The 24,963-nt window shown below is 37.0% G+C and overlaps 1 protein-coding gene across 1 annotated transcript in view; it reads left to right on the top strand.

The window, feature by feature from the left end:
• usp12 (ubiquitin specific peptidase 12) overlaps window positions 1-24,963 on the top strand; it is a 36,648-nt gene that overhangs the window by 4,652 nt on the left and 7,033 nt on the right. The window contains exons 3-4 of the mRNA XM_062974346.1: window positions 18,639-18,719; window positions 22,689-22,902. Of these exons, the coding sequence (XP_062830416.1) occupies window positions 18,639-18,719; window positions 22,689-22,902 (295 nt within the window). The remainder of the gene's footprint in view (window positions 1-18,638; window positions 18,720-22,688; window positions 22,903-24,963) is intronic.

The raw sequence follows: 24,963 nt of genomic DNA, 5'->3' as shown, positions 1-24,963 counted from the left end.
ATGCCTGCCATAAATGTGGGCCAAACATCAGGAGAGAATGCTTCTGGAACATGGCCATATAGCCTAGAAAATTCACAGCAGCTGAGTGATTCTGGCTAACAACATATTGGTTTTGGCCTGTTTCTGGGGTTATTTGAGGCGCTGATTCAGAAAACTGCATTGCAAAAACTGCATCAGTTCTAGTTTCTTAGATATCATTATGATGGTTTTCTATGAGTGAGCACATAGCAACTAATAATAATAAATAATAAAAAACTTTATTTGTACCCCACCCCATCTCCCAAAAAAGGACCTGGAGCGGCTTAGAATCATCAAATAAAACATAGTCAATAATATAAAGAAGGTAGATAACATATCAAATTAAAACAAAACAAAAAATAACACAAAACTACCAAAACGTCAGTTAACAATTATATGTAAAAACAGCTTAAACAACATTAATAACAAAAATAATAATAACAACTTTATTTTTATACCCCACCACCACCTCCCTGAAGGGATTTGGGGCAGCTTACATAGGGGACAGAAAGTCCAACAGACGTAAAAGCGAGAATCCATTTAAACAAAACCACCACTAAAATAAAATAAGAACATCATAAAATACAACAATCCATAAAAACACCATTAAGTATAAGAGAAAAAACAGCAGCATTAAGGCTCCATTATACCGTGTTCCACAGAAACCAATGATCATGCTTATAAAAATGGGTGTGACCAGGCTATCAAAGGGTCAGGCGTGGGATAGTGCATAACAATGTGAGATAGGGCCGGGGAAATGGATAAGGTGCAGTGAGCAGGGTGCTATCAGAGTACTAACAACATTAAAAGTCACAGCCATTGCTCTGGTAAAGTTAACTGATAGATGGCATATGTCCTGTATCTCAAAAGCTAGAGTGAATAGGGGGAAATAGGTGCAGTTTTTGGAATCAGTGGGTCAGATATACCCAGAAAAAGGTCTAACATTTGAGGACCAAAATATCAATTAGTCAGTGTAATAATAATTTTTATTTGTTTCCTGCCTCTTCTCACAGCCCAAGGCAGAGTACAGCACAGTTAAAACACAATACTATTACAATGTTTGTGTGTATGAGGGAGACTATGTTCGTATGTGGATGGGCATGTATCTATGTGTGTGTGAAATTCCCAAGAGAGCACTGTGACTCCCACCAACTTCTGAACTTTACCAAATTTGGCACACAGACCTATCATGGCCAACATGAAATACTGTGAAAGGTTTAGGGCAATGACAGGATGATTTGAATTGTAGTTTACCTACATCCTTATGAATGTTCTAATCAAACCATTAATAAAATCTAAAACCAAACAAAGAATATTTCTGATGTTTCTAATTACAGAATGCCTTACCTGGGCATCACTGGATATCTAAGCTATTATGTATGTGTGTTTATAAATGTAAATTTAAAATGCATAGTTTAAAATTGATTGGTTAGGTCTTCCAGAAAAGATAGGTTTTTACTGTGTCTTAAATTTTGACAGTTCGTTTAGTTGTCAGATACCTTCCAGCAGGTCATTGCACAAGGAAAGGTCCTCTGATTGACAGGTGCCAGTGAGGTTCTGGCTGGTTGGAATAGACATCCCCCAGAGGACCGAAGAATCCTAAGGTAACCTGGATCCAAACTAATTAGGGCTTTAAAGGTTAAAACCAACACTTTGTACTTTACCCAAAAACTAATTGACAGCCAGTTGAATGATTTTAGTATAGGTATGATATGCAATACCCCTAGATCCATAACCAATCTGGCTGAACTAACTAAACTTTCCAAACTTGCTACAAAGGTAGCTCACTGTACAGAGTGTTTGAAAAAGAACTCCCTATTCACAATTTAATTTCAATTGTGAATAGGGAGTTCTTTTTCAAACACCCTGTATAATACATTGCAGAAGTCCAGCTTTGAGGTGGCCAGAGCGTGCACTATCACCTTTACATTTTCTAGTTCTAGGAAGGGGCGCAGCTGCCCTTTCAGTTGAAGCTGGTAATAAAATCTCCAACTCCCTCATTCCATATCATCGAGCCAAGGCAATTCAAGTGGTGTTGAGCTGCATTCATTCTACACTATAGAGACACCCAATGCTGGGCTATCCTAGGCAATTTCTGTGTGTGAGTGGGAGGGAGGTCACTCTTTCACATGAATTGGTCTTGTGTGGTAGCTCAAGATTTTATTACAGTGAGACCTCAATATCTGCTGAGGTTTGGTTCCAGGATTCCCTATAGCAGGCATGGGCAAACTTTGGCCCTCCAGGTGTTTTGGACTTAAGCTCTCACAATTCCTAGGCTGCGATTTCTGGGAGTTGAGGTCCAAAACACCTGGAGGGCCACAGTTTGCCCATGCCTGCTCTATAGATACCAAAACTTCCATTATATACATAGCGTAGTAAAATGGTGTCACTTACGTAGAATGGCAAGATGAAGGTTTTCATTCTGGAGTTTTGAAAATAAAACTAACACTATGGATGGTTGAATCAGTGGATGCAGGATTTGTGGATAAGATGTCCAACTTTACTGGATGATGATGATGATAATTTTATTTCTTACCAGGCCCTTCTCACACTCAAGGCAGGTTACAGTGTTGCTAAATCACATATTCAAAGTACATACTAATTTAAAAACACACAGTAGAATACACCTATTAAAACATATTTCCATAAAATACATATTAAAATACACAAAACAAAAATTAGACATAGAATGGAAGTTTAAAATCTTTCATTAAAACTGTCTGGGTAGTAGATAACCACTGACATTCAGTCCACCATTGTCACAAACTCAAAAGAATGTACCAATTATTAATTCATGTATGTAGCTTTATGTATCTAAACTCCCAAGCATTTCAGAGAAGGGATAAGGGAGATCCAGTCTGTGCAACATTGGGTGTATTTACACACTATAGAACTAATGCAGTTTTACACTACTTTTAACTGCCATGGCTCCATGCTATGGAATCTTTGGAAGTGTAGTTTTACAAGTTATTTCACCTTCTCTGCCAAAGCGTGCCTCATTAAACTGCAACTCCCAGTATTCCATAGCATTGAGCCATGGCAGTCAAAGTGATGTCAACCTGCATTAATTTTATAGCATAGATGCATACTTTTTCCATTATAATAAATTGGTGTGCCTTATACAAAATTACAAAATCAAGGTTTGCTTTTGGGGATTTTTAAAACTTGGAATATATTTCAGATCATAGATAGTAAAATCTGTGGATACCATATCAATCAATACAGAGAGTGGACTGTATACACTTTTAGCTGGTGGGGTTGTGTGCTTGGTTTGGGAACCAGGTTCAGAACATTTGAAAAGAAAAAAAGAGGTCTTGTTTAGATCTGAGTGAAAACCAATTTCAGAGTTGTAGGATCAATTTGGGGTCCATATACAATGTAGAATGAATGCAGTTTGGTAGCACTTTAACTGCTACAGCTCAGTACTGTGGAATTGTGGGATTTGTATTTTGTTTTGTTTTTTCATGTCAGGAGCGACTTGAGAAACAGCAAGTCGCTTCTGGTGTGAGAGAATTGGCCATCTGCAAGGAAGTTGTCTGGGGATGCCCAGATGCTTTGATGTACCATCCTTGTGGGAGGCTTCTCTCATGTCTCCGCATGGGGAGCTGGAGTTGACAGAGGGAGCTCATCCGCATTCTTCCCAGATTCAAACCGGTTAACTTCAGGTCAGCTACCCAACCTTCAAGTTAGCAGTCACGCCGACACAAGGGTGCCAGTACTCCAGCTGAAAAGGCTCAAGACGTTATGAGACTACAACTCGCAAAATTCTGTAGCACTGAGCCACGACAGTTAATGTGTCGTCAAGCTGCATTAATTCAACAATGTTGATGCACTCTTGATCTTCCCCTCCCCTCAATTTCCCTGAGATTCACCACCACGAACCTGAAGTGGAAAACAAAATTCACTGTGCGCTTAGGGCATTTCCACACATACATCAAAACCTCACTCAATAATCGTAAGTATCTTTCATGTGGTATTAAGTTCTTTTTCTGCTGCTGTTACTATTTTTAAAAATTAACACTCAGCCAGAGATTCAAAGAGAAAAAAATAATGTCCAAGTAGTCAGAGAGAAAAGTGGGGTTCAAATTAATAATAATAATAATAATAATAATAATAAAATCCAGTTGTTGTATTCTGCCCACCCTTGTACTACATAGTGATCTGGAAGTAATGATTTAGTTTGAGTGGGGAGAGGTGATTGTCCCTTCAGAAAATCATGAGAAATGTGTGGATAGGGAGAGATTTAGAAGGTGGGCCTTCAAGATAGCAGACGATTTAGTGGAGCTTGTATGGCAGGATATATGACTTCTATGTTAAACCATGGTGTGTAAACCAAGAAATATGCTTTCCTTATCTGAAAGGTGGTAATTAATAGTGTGTTGCCAAGAAACAACCAAGCATTCTGTATTACCTTTGGATCTTAGTAAAGATTAATACACTGTGGCAGAAACTTCCATAGATTTTTTTTTATAGCATATTAGCTTTGCCCAGCCACGCGTTGCTGTGGCCTATGGGAATCATTTGTTGGCCAGGTGGAATAGCAGTGAATAGCCTTGCAGCCTCAAAGCCTGGCCGTTTTCTGGAGTAAATGGAGTAGCACCCTCAATTAAAGAGCCGCTTTGAAGCCTGGCTACTTCCTTTGTAGGGGAATCATTGTTTGGCCAGATTGAATTGCACTGAATAGTCTTGCAGCTTAAAAGCCTGGCTGCTTTCTACATAGGGCATCCTTGCTAGGCCAGGTTGAATGGGACGGAGAAGCCTCATGGCTTCAAAGACTGGGGATTTTTCACCTAGGGAAAATCTTGGTTGGCCAGGTTGAAAAGCATTGAATAGCCTTGCTGCTTGCAAGCCTGACCGCTTTCTACCTTGAGTAATCCTTGGTTGGCTAGTTTGAATAGCAATTAATAGTCTCGGTGTGGCAGGTATGAATGCTGCAATTAGGCACCTTGATTAGCATTTAATGGCTTTGCAGCTTCAAAGCCTGGCTGCTTCCTCCCTGGGGGAATCCTTTGTTGGGAAGAGTTAGCTGGCCCTGATTGTTTCCTTTCTGGAATTCCCAATTTCCCTGCTTTCAGAGAGTAGCTCTTTATTTACTGTCCTGGTTTTAGAGATCATATTGTTCTGTATTATTATACCACAGTAATTATTTCATATTATATTTATAATCTTATATTATCTGCTAGAAGTGGATTATGAGGCCCTTTCTACACAGCTGTATAAAATCCACACTGAAGTGGATTATATGGCAGTATAATCCAGTTCATAGCAGATAATATAAGATTATAAATGGGTAATACAGCTGTGTGGAAGGGCCTTGAGTCTACACTGCCATATAATCCAGTTCAAATTGGATAATCTGTACAGGGTGTTTGAAAAAGAACTCCCTATTCACCAGTGGTGAATAGGGAGTTCTTTTTCAAACACCCTGTATTTTATAGGCACTGTGGATGAGGCCTAAGTGCACTCTGCTTGGGGCACCATTTTGGCTGAGGGAGTTGCTAGGATACAAAGGGGGCAGAGCCTAAAGACAAGGGGGGGGGCTAAAGGCAGCGGAGCCTACCTTTCTAACTGGCAGTTAGTAGGAGAAAGGCTCTTCCTCATCCTTTGTAATTTGGACTATTTTTCTAGTTTTTTTTTAATTGAAAGACATATTTTGGATGACTATGTCTTTTGTGGCCAAATTTGCTGTGATTTGGTTCAGTGGTTTAGTTGTTTATTCCATAGTAAAACGAACATTACATTTATATCTATATATATAAAAGGGTAATGAAATTTCGGCCTAGGACAAAACAACAAAACTACATATCCCAGAAACACTAAACTTGGCAGCACAACCCCTCATCCATGCCTCTACGTTCATACAATAAAAATAAAAGAAAAATAAAGTCCTAATTAGAGGGAGAGGAATAATTGTTTTTATCCAATTGCTGCCAGTTGGAAGTCTAAGCTCTGCCCACTTGGTCTCCTTGCAACCCACTCAGCCCAGGGGACAGGCAGAGTTAGGCCTTACTTATGCCTCTTCCACACTGCCTATAAAATACAGATTATCTGATTTTAACTGGATTATATGGCAGTGTAGACTCAAGGCCCTTCCATACAGCTATATAACCCATTTATAATGGACTTAATGTCAGGGGAAAACCTTTACCATTTACCTTAACTACCACCAATTCCTTAAGACTTTATTTCCCATACCACCATATTTCACCACAGCAACGCATGGCCGGGCACAGCTAGTATGTATGTGTGTATGTATGTGTGTGTGTGTGTGTGTGCGTGTGTATATATATATAGCTCTTCCTCTTTATGGGTTCTTCATTTGAATGTACATGTTGTTTTTTATAATTTAGACATGATTTCTGCATTGGTTTTACTTTTTCATGTCATAAATGTTTGGAGAAAACAGGGTGGGATCAAAACCAGTATTAATCAGCTTTAGAGAAGAGATTGTTGATGTCAGTGCTGGTATATTTTGATGCATGAGTAAATGAAGTAACTATGAAAAGACTAATAAATGAGATTTTGTAGCACAAAAAATTACCTGAGTAATTAGAAAATTAATCTCATCCAGGAAGAGATTTTTTCCCCCTTGACATTTGTATGTAGATTTTAGGATGCATGTGGATTTTATTCATAACCTATTTAAAAGAAGCAGTAGTCAGACCACTGCTGAAAGAAATCCTCCCTTGATCCCCTAAACCTTAATAAATACAGATCAATCTCTAACCTTCCTTTTGTGGGCAAAATGATTGAGAAGGCAGTTGAACACCAACTCCAGGCAGTTTTGGATGATACACATTTCCTTGACCCATTTCATACAGACTTCAGAGCAGGATATGGAGTTGAGACTGTTATGGTCACCTTGGTGTAGGGGTTCTCAAACTTTTTCAGCCACTGAGCCCTTTTGGAAGCAAAGGTTTTTCATGGAGCCCCAATAAATGTTTCTATATTATATATTATTTTATATTTAATGTATATATATATATATGAATCAGGCATTGGCAAACTTTTGGACACTGGCTGCATTGTGTCTTAAAATTTGACAGATGGGCCAGGCAAGTGGCAGATAGATGGAAAGTGTTTGTGTGAACTAATTGAAAAAAATTGAACAATTCCTATGCACACTGCACATATCTTGTTTGTAGTGCAAGAAAGAAATAACCAAACAATATTTAAAATGAACAACTTTAACCAAGATAAACTTAACACTATTTCAGTGGAGGACCCCTGGGCCATCCAGTCCAACCCCCTTCTGCCATGCTATAAAAGCACAATCAAAGCACCCTCAAAGAGATGGCCACCCAGCCTTTGTAATAATAATATCTGAAAATAACTGGTTTCTTGTTAATGTTTTCCATTCCCATTTCTTGAATTGTTTCTCTATTACTTTCGATATTTTCTTACAATTCCCCTTAGCTATACTTTTTGGGTTTTTGTAAATCCATACTCCTTCTTTCATCCTAATCTCAATTAGCTTCTTTCATCCTAATCTCAATCCTGAGATTTTCCTAATCTCCAATTGTTCCCTTAGTGGGGTATTAAGACACAGTATCTCTGTTTACTGATAATGTTATATAATTCTGAAAAATTCTTATATTCCTCCATTTTATCATATCTTTCGCTGTATATCAGCATTTCTCAACCTGGGATTTGGGACCCATGGGGGGGTCACAAGGGGGTGTCAGAGGTGTCACCAAAGACCATCAGAAAATACATATTTTCCTCCCATCAAAAGCCCAATTCGCCCAATTCTATCGTTGGTGGGGTTCAAGAGGCTCTTTGATTGCAGGTGAACTATAAATCCCAGCAACTACAACTCCCAAATGTTAAGGTCTGTTTCCCCCAAACTCCACCAGTGTTCACATTTGGGGATATTGAGTATTCGTGCTAAGTTTGGTCCAGATCCATCATTGTTTGAGTCCACAGTGCTCTCTGGATGTAAGTGAACTGCAACTCCAAAACTCAAGATCAGTGCCCACCAAACCCTTCCAATATTTTCTGTTGGTCATGGGAGTTCTGTGTGCCATGTTTGGTTTAATTCTATCGCTGGTGGAGTTCAGAATTCTCTGATTGTAGGTGAACTATAACTCCTAAATGACAAAATCAACCCCCCCCCCCAACACCACCAGCGTTCAAATTGGGATGTATGGGGTATTTGTGCCAAATTTGGTCCAGTGAATGAAAATAAATCATGTATATCAGATATTTACATTACCGTTCATAACAATAGCAAAATAACAGTTATGAAGTAGCAACGAAAATAATTTTATGGTTGGGATTATCACAACATGTGGAACTGTATTAAGGGGTTGTGGCATTAGGAAGATTGCGAACCACTGGCATAGATAATGGTTGACTTGTAAAAAGCATTGCATCATCTCCAAAAAGATTCAATTTTATCTCTTCCTCCTCTATTTTGTAACCTGCCCAGTTATGGTATCTCTGATACTGCTAGCTAATATTATGCCAAGAACCAGGATCGCTGGGTACTTGAGGTGTCATTTGGATGTCTAAAGTAAACCTGGGACTGGTTCCACCTTATGGGTGTGTTTTAATGGGCCCTATGTCATCACTGTCCATTTCAAGATAACAGTTGCAGCAATAATATACTAGTGACGTATAAATCTTTTAATTGCTGTATGCCTTTCAATGCTCTTCAAATAGCATGGGGATGTTTATTAGCTCTGAATTAAATAGTTAATACCCACTTGATGTTTCTAAAATGATATGCAGCCTTGATTTTGCTTCAAAGCCAGCTTTAGAATTAGTATATTTACTTCAGTGGAATACACTGTTCTTACTGTGTTTACATCTGTACACATCCTAAAACAAGCATTTACATTTTCCTTCTTTCCATCCATTAGCCTTGATTTGGGAAAGTTACATTATACTTTCACCAGTCTTAACTGTAAAAACAGTCACTTGAAATGAGTTGTATGTTTTTTGTAGACAAGTTTTTCTTATCCTTTGGAGAGAAATCAGGATTATTTAATGATTATTTGGGGAGAGGAGTAAATGCCTTCCTGCATTTTATTTAATTCAAATTTACAACAGAAGTGTAAACAGATATAACTGTAGCTGCAGAAATGGGGGAAAGCAGAAAAAGGCTTTATCTCATTTGGAGGCTTAAATTCTCAAATACTCAACGGAAACAATATTTAGAAAATAAAAGGAGGGAGGCAGTAATCGCTTATATGTGCTAAATGAATGTTGAACTAAAGAGAGGCTTGTAATATGAGAAGCAGCTAAGCTTGTGAAGTATTTATAGATTAAGAAAAGCTGTGAAGCATATAACGTGGAATTCTGAAACACTGTAGCTTACATATCACCACAGTACCATTAAATAAATGTATAATTGTTGTATTATCTCTGATATAAAGTTTGTTTTCACAATTCTGCTATGTCAAGGGCAGATCAATCCTAATGAAATGGGGAGATTTTAGGTGCTATGTTATCCAAAAGGAAAAGCAGCATTCTTTTCTGACCCCCCCCCCCCCCCAAATATTTTCTAGGAAGTTTTTTGTTGCTTTTTTCTCCTTACAAAATATACTTGGGCTTTCTTTGATTCCAGGTAGAGGAAACTGAAATACACTGTCTCTAGGACTTGCATAGATTTTCTGTTCCAGAGTCTGTGTTAGGGCTAGAGAAAGCTTTGAATCCTGTGAACCACAACCTCCCCACTTCTGTAATGTCATCCCATCCCATCCCATCCTGTTACTGAGAAAGCAACAGAAAATGAGGGGGAGTCATCTTGTATATCTCTGTGTTTTTTTTTAATTTGTTTTGGAATGTGTGAGTTGGGGAGAGGATTGTTCTATATACTGTAGTTGGAACTTCAAACAGCTTGTTTATTAGACTACACAATGTACCTTTAGGGAAATGTTCATGTGTTTTTGGTAATGGACTGTATCCACTGTGACAGTCATTGTATGATAATCCCCTCAATGTAACCTTTGGGAAATGTTTGTGTGTTTTTGGAAATGAACTGTATCCACTGTTATAGTCATTGTATGATAATAACCTCAACATGTCCTTGGTATCCCAAGTAGGCATAGAGAAGTTGGAGAAAAAACCCCCAGAAATATTGTTATATTACATGAAAGCATTACAGCCTGCAGAAATCAAAAGAGAAGGACCAGCTTCTCCCATTTCCATAGAATTGGACAGGACCTCAAGGACCATTTAGTCTAGCTTGCTCTATCTTCTACATGATATCCTTTTACATGTTTAAATAGGGCTGTCATATCACCTGAATCCTTTTTTCAGGCTAAACATACCCAGACCTGTAAACCCTCTTGTTATGTGTTTAAAATGAAGCTAAATAGAGATCCGTTTAGTCGTTGCAGGTACTTAGAGGGCATGTTATTATTGACTCCAACTTCCTCTGATCCCAATATTTTTTTTTTTTGCAAGATTGTCTGATCCCATAACAGGAGAAAGGTGAGTATAAATCCATATCAATGAATCAATCATTTCACCCCACTGAAGCTTTTGCTGATTCTGTGAGGAGCAGCTTAGGAAACTGGGTATGTTTAGCTTCGAGAAGGTTGAGAAGAAACATGAGAACCATGTTTAAATGTTTGAAAGGATGTCTTATTAAAATTGATCCAAGGTTTTTTTCTGCTGCTCCAGAGACTAGGACATGGAGCAGTTGATTCATATTGCAGGAAAAGATATTCCATCTAAACATTAGAAGAACTTCCCAAACTTTTCGAAGGTGTAATATTCTGTTTCAGAGTCTGATGGAATTTCCTTCTCTGGTGTTTTTAAAGAGGCTAGATCAGTGGTTCCCAACCTGAGTTCCCAGATGTTTTGGCTTTCAACTCCCAGAAATTCTAACAGCTGGTTTGTTGTATGTCTTTCGGGCTGTGTGGCCATGTTCCAGAAGTATTCTCTCCTGATGTTTCACCCACATCTATGGCAGGCATCCTCAGAGGTTGTGAGGTATGGATAAACTAAGTAAGGAAAGGAAAGAATATATATCTGTGTAAAGTCCAAGGTGTGGCAAGAGTCCTTTGTCACTGGGAGCCAGCATTAATGTTTCAGTTAATCACCCTAATTAGCATTGGAGATGTTTTGTCCCTTGCCTGGGGGCATCCTTTGTTCAGTCAAGCCTTCATTGTGTTGGTTCCCATCTACTGTTTTGATTTTGGAGTTTTGTAATACTGGTAGCCAGATTTTGTTCATTTTCATGGTTTCTTCCTTTCTGTTAAAGTTGTCCACATGCTTGTGGATTTCAATGGCTTCTCTGTGTAGTCTGACATGATAGTTGTTGGAATGGTCCAGCATTTTTGTGTTCTCAAATAGTATCCTGTGTCCAGGCTGGTTCATCAAATGCTCTGCTATGGCTGATTTCTCTGGTTGAATTAGTCTGCAGTGCCTTTCATGTTCTTTGACTCTTGTTTGGACGCTGGTAAACTGACTGGGATTTCTGGAAGTTGTAGACCAAAACATCTGGGGACTCACAGGTTGAAAACCACTGAGCTAGATGGTCATCTATAGGGAGTGCTTTGATTGTTTGTTCCTGCATGGTAGGTAGTTGGATTGGAGGGCCCTTGTAATCTCTTCCAACTCTCTTAATTATTTCGTTCATTAGCAGCTAACTTGAGTTCAGTCGATGTGCTTTTCTATATTAGAAATTATGTTTTATATTAACCACAAATCAATCAAATCAAAAACTGTTAAGACTTAACTTTATGCTTGCAGAGTCTCAGCGCCTTCCAGTAGCTTACATCTGCTCAGTACTTTCAGTCTGCTTCCATAGTAGACTCTTGAGCACATGCCCGGCCATTGTCAGTTTTTACTACTGTCTTTCCCCCAGTCTAGATGATATTACAGACTCACCACAGAACGTAGTATCTTGTCCAAGTAGTAGTAGGTTTAATTACATATAGACGTCACGACATCAAAAAGGAAAGGAAAGGGGGGAGAAATACACTGAACATGGTTCCTTATATACAATACATACACATAGTAATCATTGATTGGTTACCAACTAATTAACCCAACTCAAACTCAGGATTGCATCATTGACAATCACCTAGAGTAGGCCCAAACACATTCCCCAAATGATTCCCAATAGAAGCCCATTAGCAGTGCATGACTCAGTACATTGTAAAACCTAACAAAAACTTTATTTATATCCCACCCCATCTCCCCATGGGGACTCAGGGTGGCTCACAGACATAAAAAAGAAAATATTCAATGCCTTGTACTGTAATAAATACAATTTGGGAAGATTACATGTGTATCACTGACTGTATTCTGATAGTATTCTAAGCCAAAGTTTGAAAATAATATAATAACTAAATGCTTTCCCCAGCACACATCACAAAAAACAACACCCATCCCTCCACCCTCCAACCACCGCCACACAGCCCCCAATGTCACATCAGTGCAAAACCATGGAGTTGAATGTAGTTAAAGTCCTCAAAATAAAGCTATTTCTCAGTCTGTTTGTCCTTGTCACCTTGTACCATCTGCCAGGTGGCAGTAATTCAAAAAAGAAAAGAAAAATATTCTGGGTGAGACAAATCCTTAAGAATGTTCTGAGTTTTCTTAACGCTACAGGACTTATAAAGTTCTTCCAAAGACGAGAAAGGGCAACCAATGATTCTCTGTGCAATAGTGGTGACCCTTTGGAGTACCTTCCTATCTGCCATTGTGCAGGTACCAAACCATGTGCAGATGCAGTAAGCTAGGACACACTATAGCACAGCAGTAGAAAGTCACCAGTAGTTTTTCATTCAGTTGTTGGTTTCTTAGAAGTCTTAGATAGTACAATCTTTGCTGGGCTGTCTTAACCAGCACTGCCATATGAGTGCCCCAGGCCAGTTCAATACTAATCAAAATAGTGGTACTCAACAAATGCTGGACCACAAACCATGGCTTGCTGAATTGCAGATGATCTGTAGGGGGGGAAAAAGCAACAGCTGTTTATAATAGACATAAATATTACCAGCTGTTGGAAACCACTATGTATTAGAAGAAGGGAATAGCTGTTCTCCCACATCAGGTAGTCTGAAAGGTACTTGTTAGTGCACTGTGAAGAAACCTTGATATCTCCCAGGTTTGTTTACACACGCATGAGGACAAGAATTGTTCAGTACATTAACTTATTTTCTCCTGCAGGTACTTGGTGAAAATTACTCGTGGTTAATGTTAGCAACAGTTAATTGCACCATATGACGCAGCAGCCACATTTAAGGAGACATGAAATCTAAATTCTTCTTCCAAATTGTGTGTGTGTGTGCGTGCGTGCGTGCTTTCAAGTTACTTGTATTCTTATGTCTACTCCATGAATCCCATGAGGGTTTTTTTAGGTAAGGGATGCTCAGATGGTTTTGCCAGTTCTTTTTTCTCAAATATAGCCTATAGCACCTGGTAGATGTAAATGGCCTCCCATCCAAGTACTAAACAGAACTGATGCTGCTTAGCTTCTCAGAACAGGTAGGATATCGTGTCTTTAAAGTATTTAGGTCCAAATCAAACAGGAGGGGGAAGGAGAAGGTGATGGATATATGACCATGGTATGTGAACATGGCTATGTTCTGTCAAGGTCACTGATTTTTGAAAAATAAATATTTTTCTGTAAAACACGTAACTTTAATTTTTTTATCCTGCTCTTCAGTCAAAACTGGCTTTCAAATTACGATAGTTTATTGTAGTTACAATATAATGTAATATAAAATTCTGCTAGCTGAAGTGATTCTCAGCTGGCTAATAGATAATCATTTTGTTTCTTCTGCTAGTATCCTAGCTGTTCAGACCACTCTAGGGAAATAAATAATCCAGTTAGTAATTGGCGTCCCATGACATCCCTAACTCAATAGTCATTAAGCAAGCAATTTGTCATATGGTGAAGTTGTATGAACCAAAGTGTACATCACTATCAGTAGAATATATTGGTTTTATGTTTTCAGACACTTTACTGATCTGTTTCTTCTCTAAATAATAAAACCGATCCAGATCATTATGTGATTCATCAAAAAGTAAACTTGGACTGTCATTCAGTATTTGTTATCACCCTCTAAGTATTTTAAATACCCTAGATACTTGAGTATAAACCAACCCTAATATAAGCAGAGGCACCTAATTTTACCACAAAAAACTGGGGAAACTTACTGACTCGAGTATAAGCCGAGGGTGGAATATGCAGCAGCTACTGGTAAATTTCAAAATAAAATAGATCCCAGTGAAATTATATTGAGGCATCAGTAGGTTAAAGGTTTTTAAATATTTACCATATTTCAAAGAAAAACAGCAAACTAGCTCTTTAAGTGGAAAAGTAGGGTAAACAAAAACAATAACAATAACAATGATAATAATAATAATAAAACTTCATTTGTACCCTGCCTTATCTATCTTCCCATGGGGACTCAGGCCAGCTTCCAACATAGTAACAGGCAAACATTCAATGCCTACATAAACAATGCAGAGCTAGATATAGATCTATAATTATATATATTAATTTCACATATGCATTTCCTCCTAAAATGTTTGCAAATCCTCTCTATATGTGCATTTTCCTCCTGCAATATTTGCAAGCCCTATATATTTGTTTATCTATCTAGAAATCTCTGTGTGTGTGTGTGTTTGTGTGCATTTCCCCTACAATATTTGCTAGCCCTATATATATTCATATCTATCTATCTAGACATCTCTCTATATATGGATAATTACATCTGTATAGGATTTGCAAAGACTTGCAAACATGTGAGGCGAAAATTCATATATAAAATAATGTACTTTATACGCATAGATACAGATATACAGGTACATGGAAATCTCTAGATATCTATATGTGTATAGGATTTGCAAAGATCTGCAAATATATGAAGGGGAAATTAATATATAAAAGTAATGTGTATAGATAGATACAAATATAAAGGTACATAGGGATTGCAAAGGCTTGCAGGGGAAAATGCTTATATATCTGTAGCAGAGATTAACAAATATTTCAGAGGAAAATGCTTTTATTCCCTTGGTTAAGAGCGAGGGAGGCTTTGGAAAAGTAAACACTGATAAGGGAGGGTAAGATGAGAGATAAATATGTCATATATTGCAAGCAGTGGCCTCCAGGCTCCGCTGCTGGCTTGATCTTGACCCAATTATAAGCCGGGGGAGGCTTTTTCAGCTCATAAAAAGGGCTGAAAAACTCAGCTTATCTTCGAGTATATACAGTACCTTTCCTGGTGTTGATGTCAGGCTTACTGGTTAATAGAGTTGTCCCTCTGCAAATTGACTGTTGTGGATTTGATTTTTCACAGATTTGATTATATGCAAACTTCTAAGTCCTCCATTGTGACTCTGTGGTCAACTTCCAAAGAGATTCCTAGAGATAGGTCCTCTGGGTGACAGATAATACTTTAATCCAAACTGTGAATAATTACAGGGCCAACTGTACACAGCTGTTGCAATGTGGGGAGCACTTGAACTTATAGTTTATTCTTCTAGCCCTAAAACATCTCTGTGTTCAGTGAGCTATGGAGGCCATTGAAAGAGATGAGTATATTTGAGCAATTGTATTATATATTAATGTATTTGTATGATATTTCTACTCTTAATCTGCTCTTATCATTGCAAATCTTTTTTTAAAAACTTTGAATTTCCCCACTCTTGGTTTTCTTCAACGGCAAAGTTCTGGGCTGTTTGAGTAAGCAGTTACACTTATAGTTGTATAACTTGTAAGTGTGGAAAATTAGGATGCAGTCATCAGGAACATGCAGTTAATAAACAGTCATTTGCATAACTTCTTTCTATTTCTGTACAGGGATGCAAAAATAATGCTAAGCAAAGGTTATAGTCAAGAATCCAGTTGCATTAGTAACTGTTCATGTGATATGCACAGTGATCAAGTAGCAACTAAGTCCTGATGGCAGTTCAACCATAGATGGGTCACATTGTAAAATGCTTTACTTTGGCTGGTGAATATCACACAGCAATTAGAATTTTCAAAGATGGTGTTAATTTTACTGTGTGCTTTATTTAGGTGTGAGTGTCTGTCTATAAAGAAACCTCATTTTTCTGTAAGGATGTGTTACGTTGTTGGCTCATGCATAATTCAAGAGTTACTTAAATTGTTCATTGCACTATTTTATCACATTAGTCTTGAACAGTGGTTCCTAACCTGTGGGTCCCCAGATATTTTGGTCTTCAACTCCCAGAAATCCTAACAGCTGGTAAACTGGCTGGGATTTTTGGGAGTTGTCAGCCAAAACACCTGGGGACCCACAGATTGAGAACCACTGGTCTAGAAGGTAATAGCAAGCAAAGTAACATAAGCCATTCAAAGATATATACATGAGTACACGCATACTGGTTTTCATTAGTTGCAAGTGAAAGAAACATCACTTTTCAGTCCTTGCATTTACACATCATGTCTGATCAACTGTTAGATAGGAATTATTCCTTCAAGGCATATTGTAGTAGGCCAGATTATTCATAAAATTAATAATCTTCCTGCTACTCTTCCCACCCCCATATAATCTTTATTGCATATATATGAGGAATGAGGAGGGGCACAAGAGTGACTATAGAACAGGGGCATTTTAACTACTTACGTTTTTGTCTTCTTTCATTGGTTTCTAATATTAAAAAGGTTTCTGTGATGCTAAAAAAAGAAAAGAGAAATAATAAAAATAACATTTCTTTTCTAATTTAAACCAGCCCTAACTAATGCTTCCTGCCTTGTCTCTGCTGTCCTCTTCATAATCAAAAAATCTATTTTTGTCATAAAATAAAACTTATCTCTGGCACATTAACTTTCCATCATCCCTTGGATACCATTGGGGATCCTGTTATTCTTGTCACTGACTTCTCTATTTTTTTTCTTGTTATTTCTATATTCCTGTACTTCAAATGTTCCCTTGGTACTATAGAAAACCCAATATTTTCATTTTTTTTCCTCCTTTTAAATAGTCAATAAAAGGCTGCAATTCTTCAAATTTGGAAGGATTTGGGAATCATATAAGCCTATGTTTATTGAGAGCCATGCTACTTTCAAGACCCTTAGTTCAGTTATGATCATTGGAAGAATACAATCATATGATAACATCCTATATTTACGGTCTTGAACCCTAAAACCAGATCCTAACTGGTTTTGGTTTGTAGTTGAATTAGGTGACCATATTAGAACAAAAGAATTGCTGTTCTCTCACATCAGGTAGTCTAGAAAGTACTTGTTAATGCACTGTAAACAAACCATGCTGTCTCCCAAGTTTGTGTGTACACGCATGAGGACAAGAAATGATAACAAATACCAGGTCCTGTAGGCTATATTTCAGGGGAAGGAACCGGCAAGAGCACCTCTGAGTGCTCCTTGTCTAAGAAAACCCTGTTAAAATCATGATAACTGCCCTGAGTCTCTCCAGGGAGAGAGGGTGGGGTATAAATCAAGTATTATTATTGTGTTGTTGAAGGCTTTCATGGCTGGGATCAGAGGTTGTGAGGTACCTCACAACCTCTGAGAATGCCTGCCATAGATGTGGGCGAAACGTCAGGAGAGAATACTTCTAGAACATGGCCATACAGCCCGGAAAACATACAACAACTCTATTATTATTATTATTATTATTATTATTATTATTATTATTATTATTATTCCAGTAGGCAACTTGAAAGCACATGCATTCACACACCTTGTATAGAGTAGATTTGGGGCTTATATTGCAACAGCTTTGCCCAATGTTGACATTCAGGCTGCAGTGTTGATCTGTCAGTACAGTTAATTGTGAAGGTTGGTGGGAATTGTAGTATCATAAATCTAAAATGACTTGGATTGAGAAATACTTTTGCACTTAGTCCCCTCCATATCACACTTTACAACAGAATAATTCTTTAAAATAGGAATAGATTATCTGTGGCCTGCTAGATGACGTTGGACTCCAAACTCCATCATCTCCAACTGGAATGATGGGAATGGTCATTCAGTACCATTATGTGTGCCTCTGGTTCCCTTTATGGAATAAACGCTATAACACAACTGGCTTTAATTACATGGACTAATCATTTTGATGAAAAGAACATCAAAAGCATGTTTTCCTTAATGTTTAGGTTTGAGCCGTTCTGAATGTGGCAAATAATTACTGGACTAAATCATTTAAGCATCTGCCGGAGTTAGGAAACAGTTGGCATATCATTTGATTAAACTAGTTTCCCTGTTCTGTCTTTCTTCTGCACCAATAAGTGTGGATGAAAAAGTATTTTATATTGTGTTATTTAATGATGATGTACATAACTTACGATAGTGTGTATATAACATATTTTTGTTGATCAAAACACTTGACTTTGTGACTTTAATCTTCCAACCTTATTCTCATACATTTTAAAATTTATTTTTAATGCTACAGTATGCCTTTGGGCTTTATATTTAAACTACCTAGTTATTGGTAAAATTTTGATAAATTTATAATGCTCAAATCTAACCATAATTTTAAAGTTCTATTATCTGAAATCTTAAAAGTTTAAATCAGAGTTCTGCATCAGCTATATATTACCACAAGTTTATAAATACGTTATAGAATAACTACCTCTAGTTGTTGTTTTGCAAGCTATTACGCTGTCATGATTAAGATGTGTTGTGCAAATGACAAATAAATAGTTACTTCTTTTCCTCCTAGGGCGCTAATGCCTCGGCCTTAGAGAAAGAAATTGGTCCAGAACAGTTTCCAGACAATGAACACTATTTTGGTTTAGTAAATGTAAGTTGCGTATTTTTCTTCCTTTGAAATGGATAGCATGGGAATGAATGATATAAATTAAAGAAATTTGCTAACGTGTTGCTTGCCATTTCCTTAGTTCCATGCAAGATTGGACAATCTAATCCATATATAATTGGGGAGTACTATAGCTATTTTCACAGATGTATATATTTCTTTGTTTAGAGCTTGTAAAGTAACTCCAGTTTAAATAGTGCTCAACATTGCAAAATACTTTTGGAATGAGAAGTTCAGAGTTCGTTTTCTAAATGATTTGTGAATTTAGCACTTTCAGGTTATATTCTAGAAAACTCTGTAATTAAGAAGTCTGTGAGAGGTTCCTTAATGATATGAGTAAAAGTGAACAAAAAGCTATCTTTATAAGTCTTCTTCTGAAGTGTACAACCTCAGGAGAAAGTCAGATATGTCCAAATCTGGTACCTTTCATTGGGCTTACTGTGAACTTTCACCAATCTGTCCAGTCCCCTCACATACCAAACAGTATGCGTACACTAAAAAATAACAAGAAGGTAATTGAAAGCTCTGTGTTACAGAAGCAGGGTTTCAGAAACTCCCATGAAAGTAGTAATGTGAACTGAGTTAACTTGAAGATAAGAACTGCTTTAGCGTATTAAAAACAGGAAAATATTAAAGCCGCCCTGTTAATTGGATTAATGCCAAAATTGTTTCCATTCTTGTGTTGATGTTTTAAGGAGAAAAGTAATATAATTAGTAGTCAGTAGTTTGGCATCCCATTAAGTTTGTGTAATTGACTGAGAAGTGGCCCTATTAAAACAACATATGGGTATTATTGTTTTAGAAATATAAATAGTGAATTGTATGTGTGAAGGCACGCTGGGGGGAAATGGCTATCTCTAGGTCTGGCTACCCAAGCGGCTTCGGTTTACCTTATAATTATACCTCAAACCCCAAAGTAAATACTCTAGAAGCTGATTAAAGATAACCAAAAATATGTTTATTGAAAACAGGAAACAGTCCTTTTAATGTATTAGAAATAATATGAGGTAAAATCACTGAAATTATACAGAAATAAAACTATATTGATTGAGAATGAAAGCTATAGAGACTATAAAGGATAAACACACAAGCTATGAGGAAACTATAAGGCAAGGACTATAGGGTATGTACAAGGCTATGATAAGCACTATCTATAATGACTTTAGTGGTAAATACCAGCTATAGTGAACTATCTATAATAACTCTGAAGTAAACTATAAGGTGATAAGCTATAAGGTAAGTACATAAGGTAAGTACATAAAGCTATGGTGGTAAGTACAAGGTGAACTATAAGCTTTGCTATCTTTGAGGTAAATACTTTACTATGAGGTATACTATCTAAGCTATAGGTAAGTACAAGGCTATGAGGTAAACTGTAAGGTAAGTACAAGGCTATGAGGTAAACTAAGGTAAGTACAAGGCTATGAGGTAAACTGTAAGGTAAGTACGTGGCTATGATGAGCTCTATCTGTAATGGTAAGTATGAGGCTATGAGGTAAATACCTAAAGCTATGATGTGACTATAAGGTAAGTACAAGGCTATGAGCTAAACTGTAAGATAAGTACAAGGCTATGAGGTAAACTGTAAGGTAAGTACAAGGCTATGAGGTAAACTGTAAGGTAAGTACAAGGCTATGAGGTAAACTGTAAGGTAAGTACAAGGCTATGAGGTAAACTGTAAGGTAAGTACGTGATTTATGTTGCCTGTTTGAATTTGCCAGGTCAAAGAACCCAGACCAATTCTAAGACCTATCTCTAAGGTTTTTCTCTGGAATGGCAATTGGAGGGGAAAAAGCCTCTAGAGATTAGCTCCCAGGCTGAACCATTTCATCCAAACCTAAAGGGGAGTCCCAAGCTCCACCCCCAAAATGAGAGCCAATGGAACATTCCTCCCAAGAACAGCAACCAGGAAATAAGCAAGGGAGGGAAAGCCAAGTAGGACAGCACAGTATGGATTACACTTTCTTAAAGGTGTTACCTCAGTCACCTTTACCTGGTGTGGAAGCAGTGCTGTTGACCTCTTAGCCATTGTTAATTAAACTGCATTCATCTCTCCTATACTTAATCTCCTCCTTTATCCTGCAAGAATTTTTCCATACTTTCTTTTATTGACATTAATCTTGATTCAGGATTATTTTAGTATTGATACCATAATTATCTCTAATCAGTGAAAGTCCCCATCCAAACCAAGTTGGAAGTGGATTTGGAAATGTTCATAGAATCATAGAGTTAGGAGAGACAACATGGACTACCTAGTCCAACCCCCTGCTATGCAGAAAAAGCACAATCACCACTCCAAGCTCATACGGTCAGGAAGTTTTTCCTCATGTTCAGGTGGAATCTCCTTTCCTATAATTTGAACACATTGCTCCAGGTCCTAGTCTCCAAGGCAGCAGAAAATAATAATAATAATAATAATAATAATAATAATAATAATAATAATAATCAACTTAATTTATACCCTGCCACCATCTCCCCCAAGGGACTCAAGGCGGCTCACAAAAGCATTCAATAGTGCAAACACACAAAATAAAACAAAAGCATTAAAATAACACAATAGCAATAACAGATAATATATACCTATATTTTATCTTATTTTATTTTAGTGATGGTTTTGTTTTAATGGGAAATAATCCTGCTTCCTCTTCTTTATGACAGCCTTTTAAATATTCAAACAATGGTGATCATGTCTCCTCTCAACCTTCTCTTCTCTTGATTAAGACCAAGCTTGATTTGTGTTAACTCTAAGTACATTGGAAAATTTGTATTGAGGAAATCCTAAGTAAGTCTGTGAAAGAAATTGAATGTCAGTCTCCTCTGAAGAATGGAAGAGGACACAAATGAGCCTGTGATCCATTTTAAATCTGTCATTCTAAGGGACAAATGCTACACCCTTGACAATGAACATATATAACAGGTGTCTGCTTTGAATGTGACAGCATTTGTATTGTTGTGTGTATTGCAAACTAGTGAAATACCTTATAGAGGTTTTAAAACATACTTCCCCAAAGACTGACTTTATTAATTCCAGTTTTTTGCTGGAAGAGGCCCATTAGCTGCTGGATCTAAGGATTAAAAAGTGTTTCACAAAAAACCCAGATGGCAATAAACAGATGCCCATTTTACTGACTGCTAAATCATTCCCTCTGTTGATTAAATTAGATTACAGTACATTTGCTTTTATTTCATGTACCTTTCTTAGAAAATACAAACTCTGCTCAGGATGTTCCGGAGTGATTTTTATTAACATATTTTGGGCTGTTTTGAGAGTTTTTTTAAAGCTCTCAGAGATAATGTGTAACATACAGATACATTTGTGCACACATCATAAAATGTAATATCTTTCATATACAGTAACTGTATATGCGTTACAAAAAAAAATCAGTCCACATAAACATCTGATAGAATTTTCTGAGACAATATAACTATTTTTTTTAAAAAAAACAGTGAATTGAAAGCTGGAGTTTTATTGTGTTCTCTAAAGATGTTGCTAGACTTGTATGTTGGTTCCATTAACAGATGCTCATGTCTGGAAATGACTGGGCTGAAATAATGGAGGCATGGATGAATTTCTATTTCTTTATTGAAGTTTGAGAGGACCATAGTTTTTAATTTTAAAATTCATTATGTTGGCTGTTTTCAAAGTCCTGCCCTGTGTTTCTTACCCTCTTTTATTCTAAAGGTTCATTATAGAGTGGTGTGTTCTATAAAGGGCCTTGTTAAAAGAATAATTGCTGGGTATTTGTAATTGTAAAACATTATAAGGGAAATATGAGAATGCACAAATAGTCATTAAAAAAGTTTTAATCGGTCACCTGTTTTTGGATAAATTATACCACAGTACACAAAAATTAATAAAGGATCAAATCAAGTTTGCCTTTGTTTCGTGCTCCTTCTTGCGTAGACTAATTTTCCTTCCAGCCTAACTTAATAGATAATTTCCTTGTTTTCTAGTTTGGAAATACATGCTACTGCAATTCAGTTCTTCAGGCACTTTATTTTTGTCGTCCATTTCGAGAGAAAGTCTTGGCATACAAAAGTCAACCTAGAAAAAAAGAGAGCCTTCTCACCTGCTTAGCTGATCTCTTTCACAGCATAGCCACTCAGAAGAAGAAGGTTGGAGTGATACCTCCTAAAAAGTTCATAACAAGACTACGAAAAGAGAACGGTAATATTTTATTCTGCTTCTATGAAATGTTAGCCTGTGTCTGTTGTACTCCGAAAGGCATTGTAATTCCATTTTCAACCTTCACTAACCTTATTTGTATCAATCTCAAATCCTGAATTTAAGTGTATTGTTCAGACATATAGTTAAGGTACCATCATACGCCTAGTGAGAGCGCTGCTCAGCCTCAGGTGGTACAAAATAATGCAGCTAGATTGCTGATTAGAATTCCCGAGCAGTCTTCAAATTCAGTGCACAACACTTTGGAGTAATCCAATGGGAGCTTACAAAACACTTTCACTTTGAGTCATTGCTTAAATAAAGAATGCCATTAATTCAGCAATTACTTCAATTTTTTGCGGTCAGAAGGGCATCCAAATGAATAAGAAAGAGATCTGAATGAATTTTAGATGAACTAATTATGTTTGTATTAAAACCCTCAATTGTAGAAAATGGCATATTGGGGAGTAATTACTGAAATGATTGCACTTTAAAAGGTTCATACAACCTTCTTCTGTACAAAAGGCTTGCTCCTTTTTGAATAAATGTTTAATTATACAACATATAAATGATGACATGCACAGCTACAGAAAACTTAATTAAACAAGGTTAGGATTCTGGGTGCAAAGTTGCACTTTTGTTTTTAGAAAATATCCTCTTATACACACTTGTTTTTTCTCTCTGTCTCACTCACATATTCCCAATATCTGTGTGAATCTGTATATCTGATTAAATGAAAGCTATCAAGATTCACTATTTCATAGTCATAATATCTATATTTACTCTTCCTGCAGGCTTAACCAGTTTGCTTTAAACTGTCAATTTTAAATTGATATGAATTATTTTCATGTATTTTTTAATCTTAATAGTTTTGTGTTTTTAATTCGTGTGTTTTCAAGGGTTTTATGTTTTCAGTTATGTATTATATTTTACTCCATGTTGTATCCTACCTCTAGCCTTGGAGAGAGGTGGATAAGAAATAATAATAATAGCTGTTATTATTTTGCTTTCTCAAATCACTCCCCTTTGATCAAGAGGTCTGTTTTAGCATATTCTGCGGCCAGTTTCTTCATCCATTTTATGTCATTTGCTGAACAGTACTATCATAATATTGGGCATGGTAGTCATGTGTGTATCAAGGGTAGCCAGTACTTGTGTACTGCAGACGTCTTTATTGTTTGCTTACAAACACAGGACAGAAGGCATCTCACCTCATCTCCAAAGATCCTAAAGGTGGCAATGAATCAGTTAAGGACAATAAATAACAGCAACAGTGATTTTAAAAGATTTAAAATATATTAAACTGTTGATCATTTAATTGTTCAAATATCTTAAATTTTTCAAATGCAAAACATAAAATATGTGCAAATTGGATAAATTCTGTTAACCATTAAAGAGTTTAATATAAAAACAATGTTTTGACTTGGCTCTGGAATATCACAAGCTTTGGCACCAATTGAGCCTCTGGAGACAGCTATTCCATAATTGGAGGAACCAATATGGTGCAGTAATTTGAGCATGGGATGATGACTCTGGAAACTTCGAATCCCCTCTTGGCCATGAAGCCCACTGATGGCCTTGGGCAAATCAAACTCTCAGACTCAAAGGAAGGCACTGGCAAAATCCCTTTGAACAAATCTTGTCAATAAAATCCTATGATAGCATTGCCATAGGTGAGAAACATCCAACAATAACATAACATAACAAGGAGGCTAAACCAGAGAAGGTCCTCATTGCTCCTACAGGTGGGACTATAATACTTGGGCAGGCAGATAGGGCTATAAACAGTATAACCAGTATCTTAAATTTAGACTGGAAGCACATTGACAACTAATGCGTATTTTGAGTGGCTTTATGTCTTCCATAGGAAGAAATGGTAACAATTCATTTACATAAGAACATAACAGAGCAATTCCAGAATGTTTGTCAAATCTCATGCTCCTATTAAATTTTATTGTGTGAGGAAGGGATTGGTTTATGTTGCATTTTGAATATGATAGAGTTTAGTAAAACCAGGGTAAACTTGTTTAATATAAAAGAGCCTTAGTATCTCAGGCTAAAAGT

This window comes from Anolis carolinensis, chromosome 3 (genome assembly GCF_035594765.1).
Source record: "Anolis carolinensis isolate JA03-04 chromosome 3, rAnoCar3.1.pri, whole genome shotgun sequence".
NCBI classification, from domain to species: Eukaryota; Metazoa; Chordata; class Lepidosauria; order Squamata; family Dactyloidae; genus Anolis; species Anolis carolinensis.
This window is presented reverse-complemented; position numbering and strand designations above follow the sequence as displayed.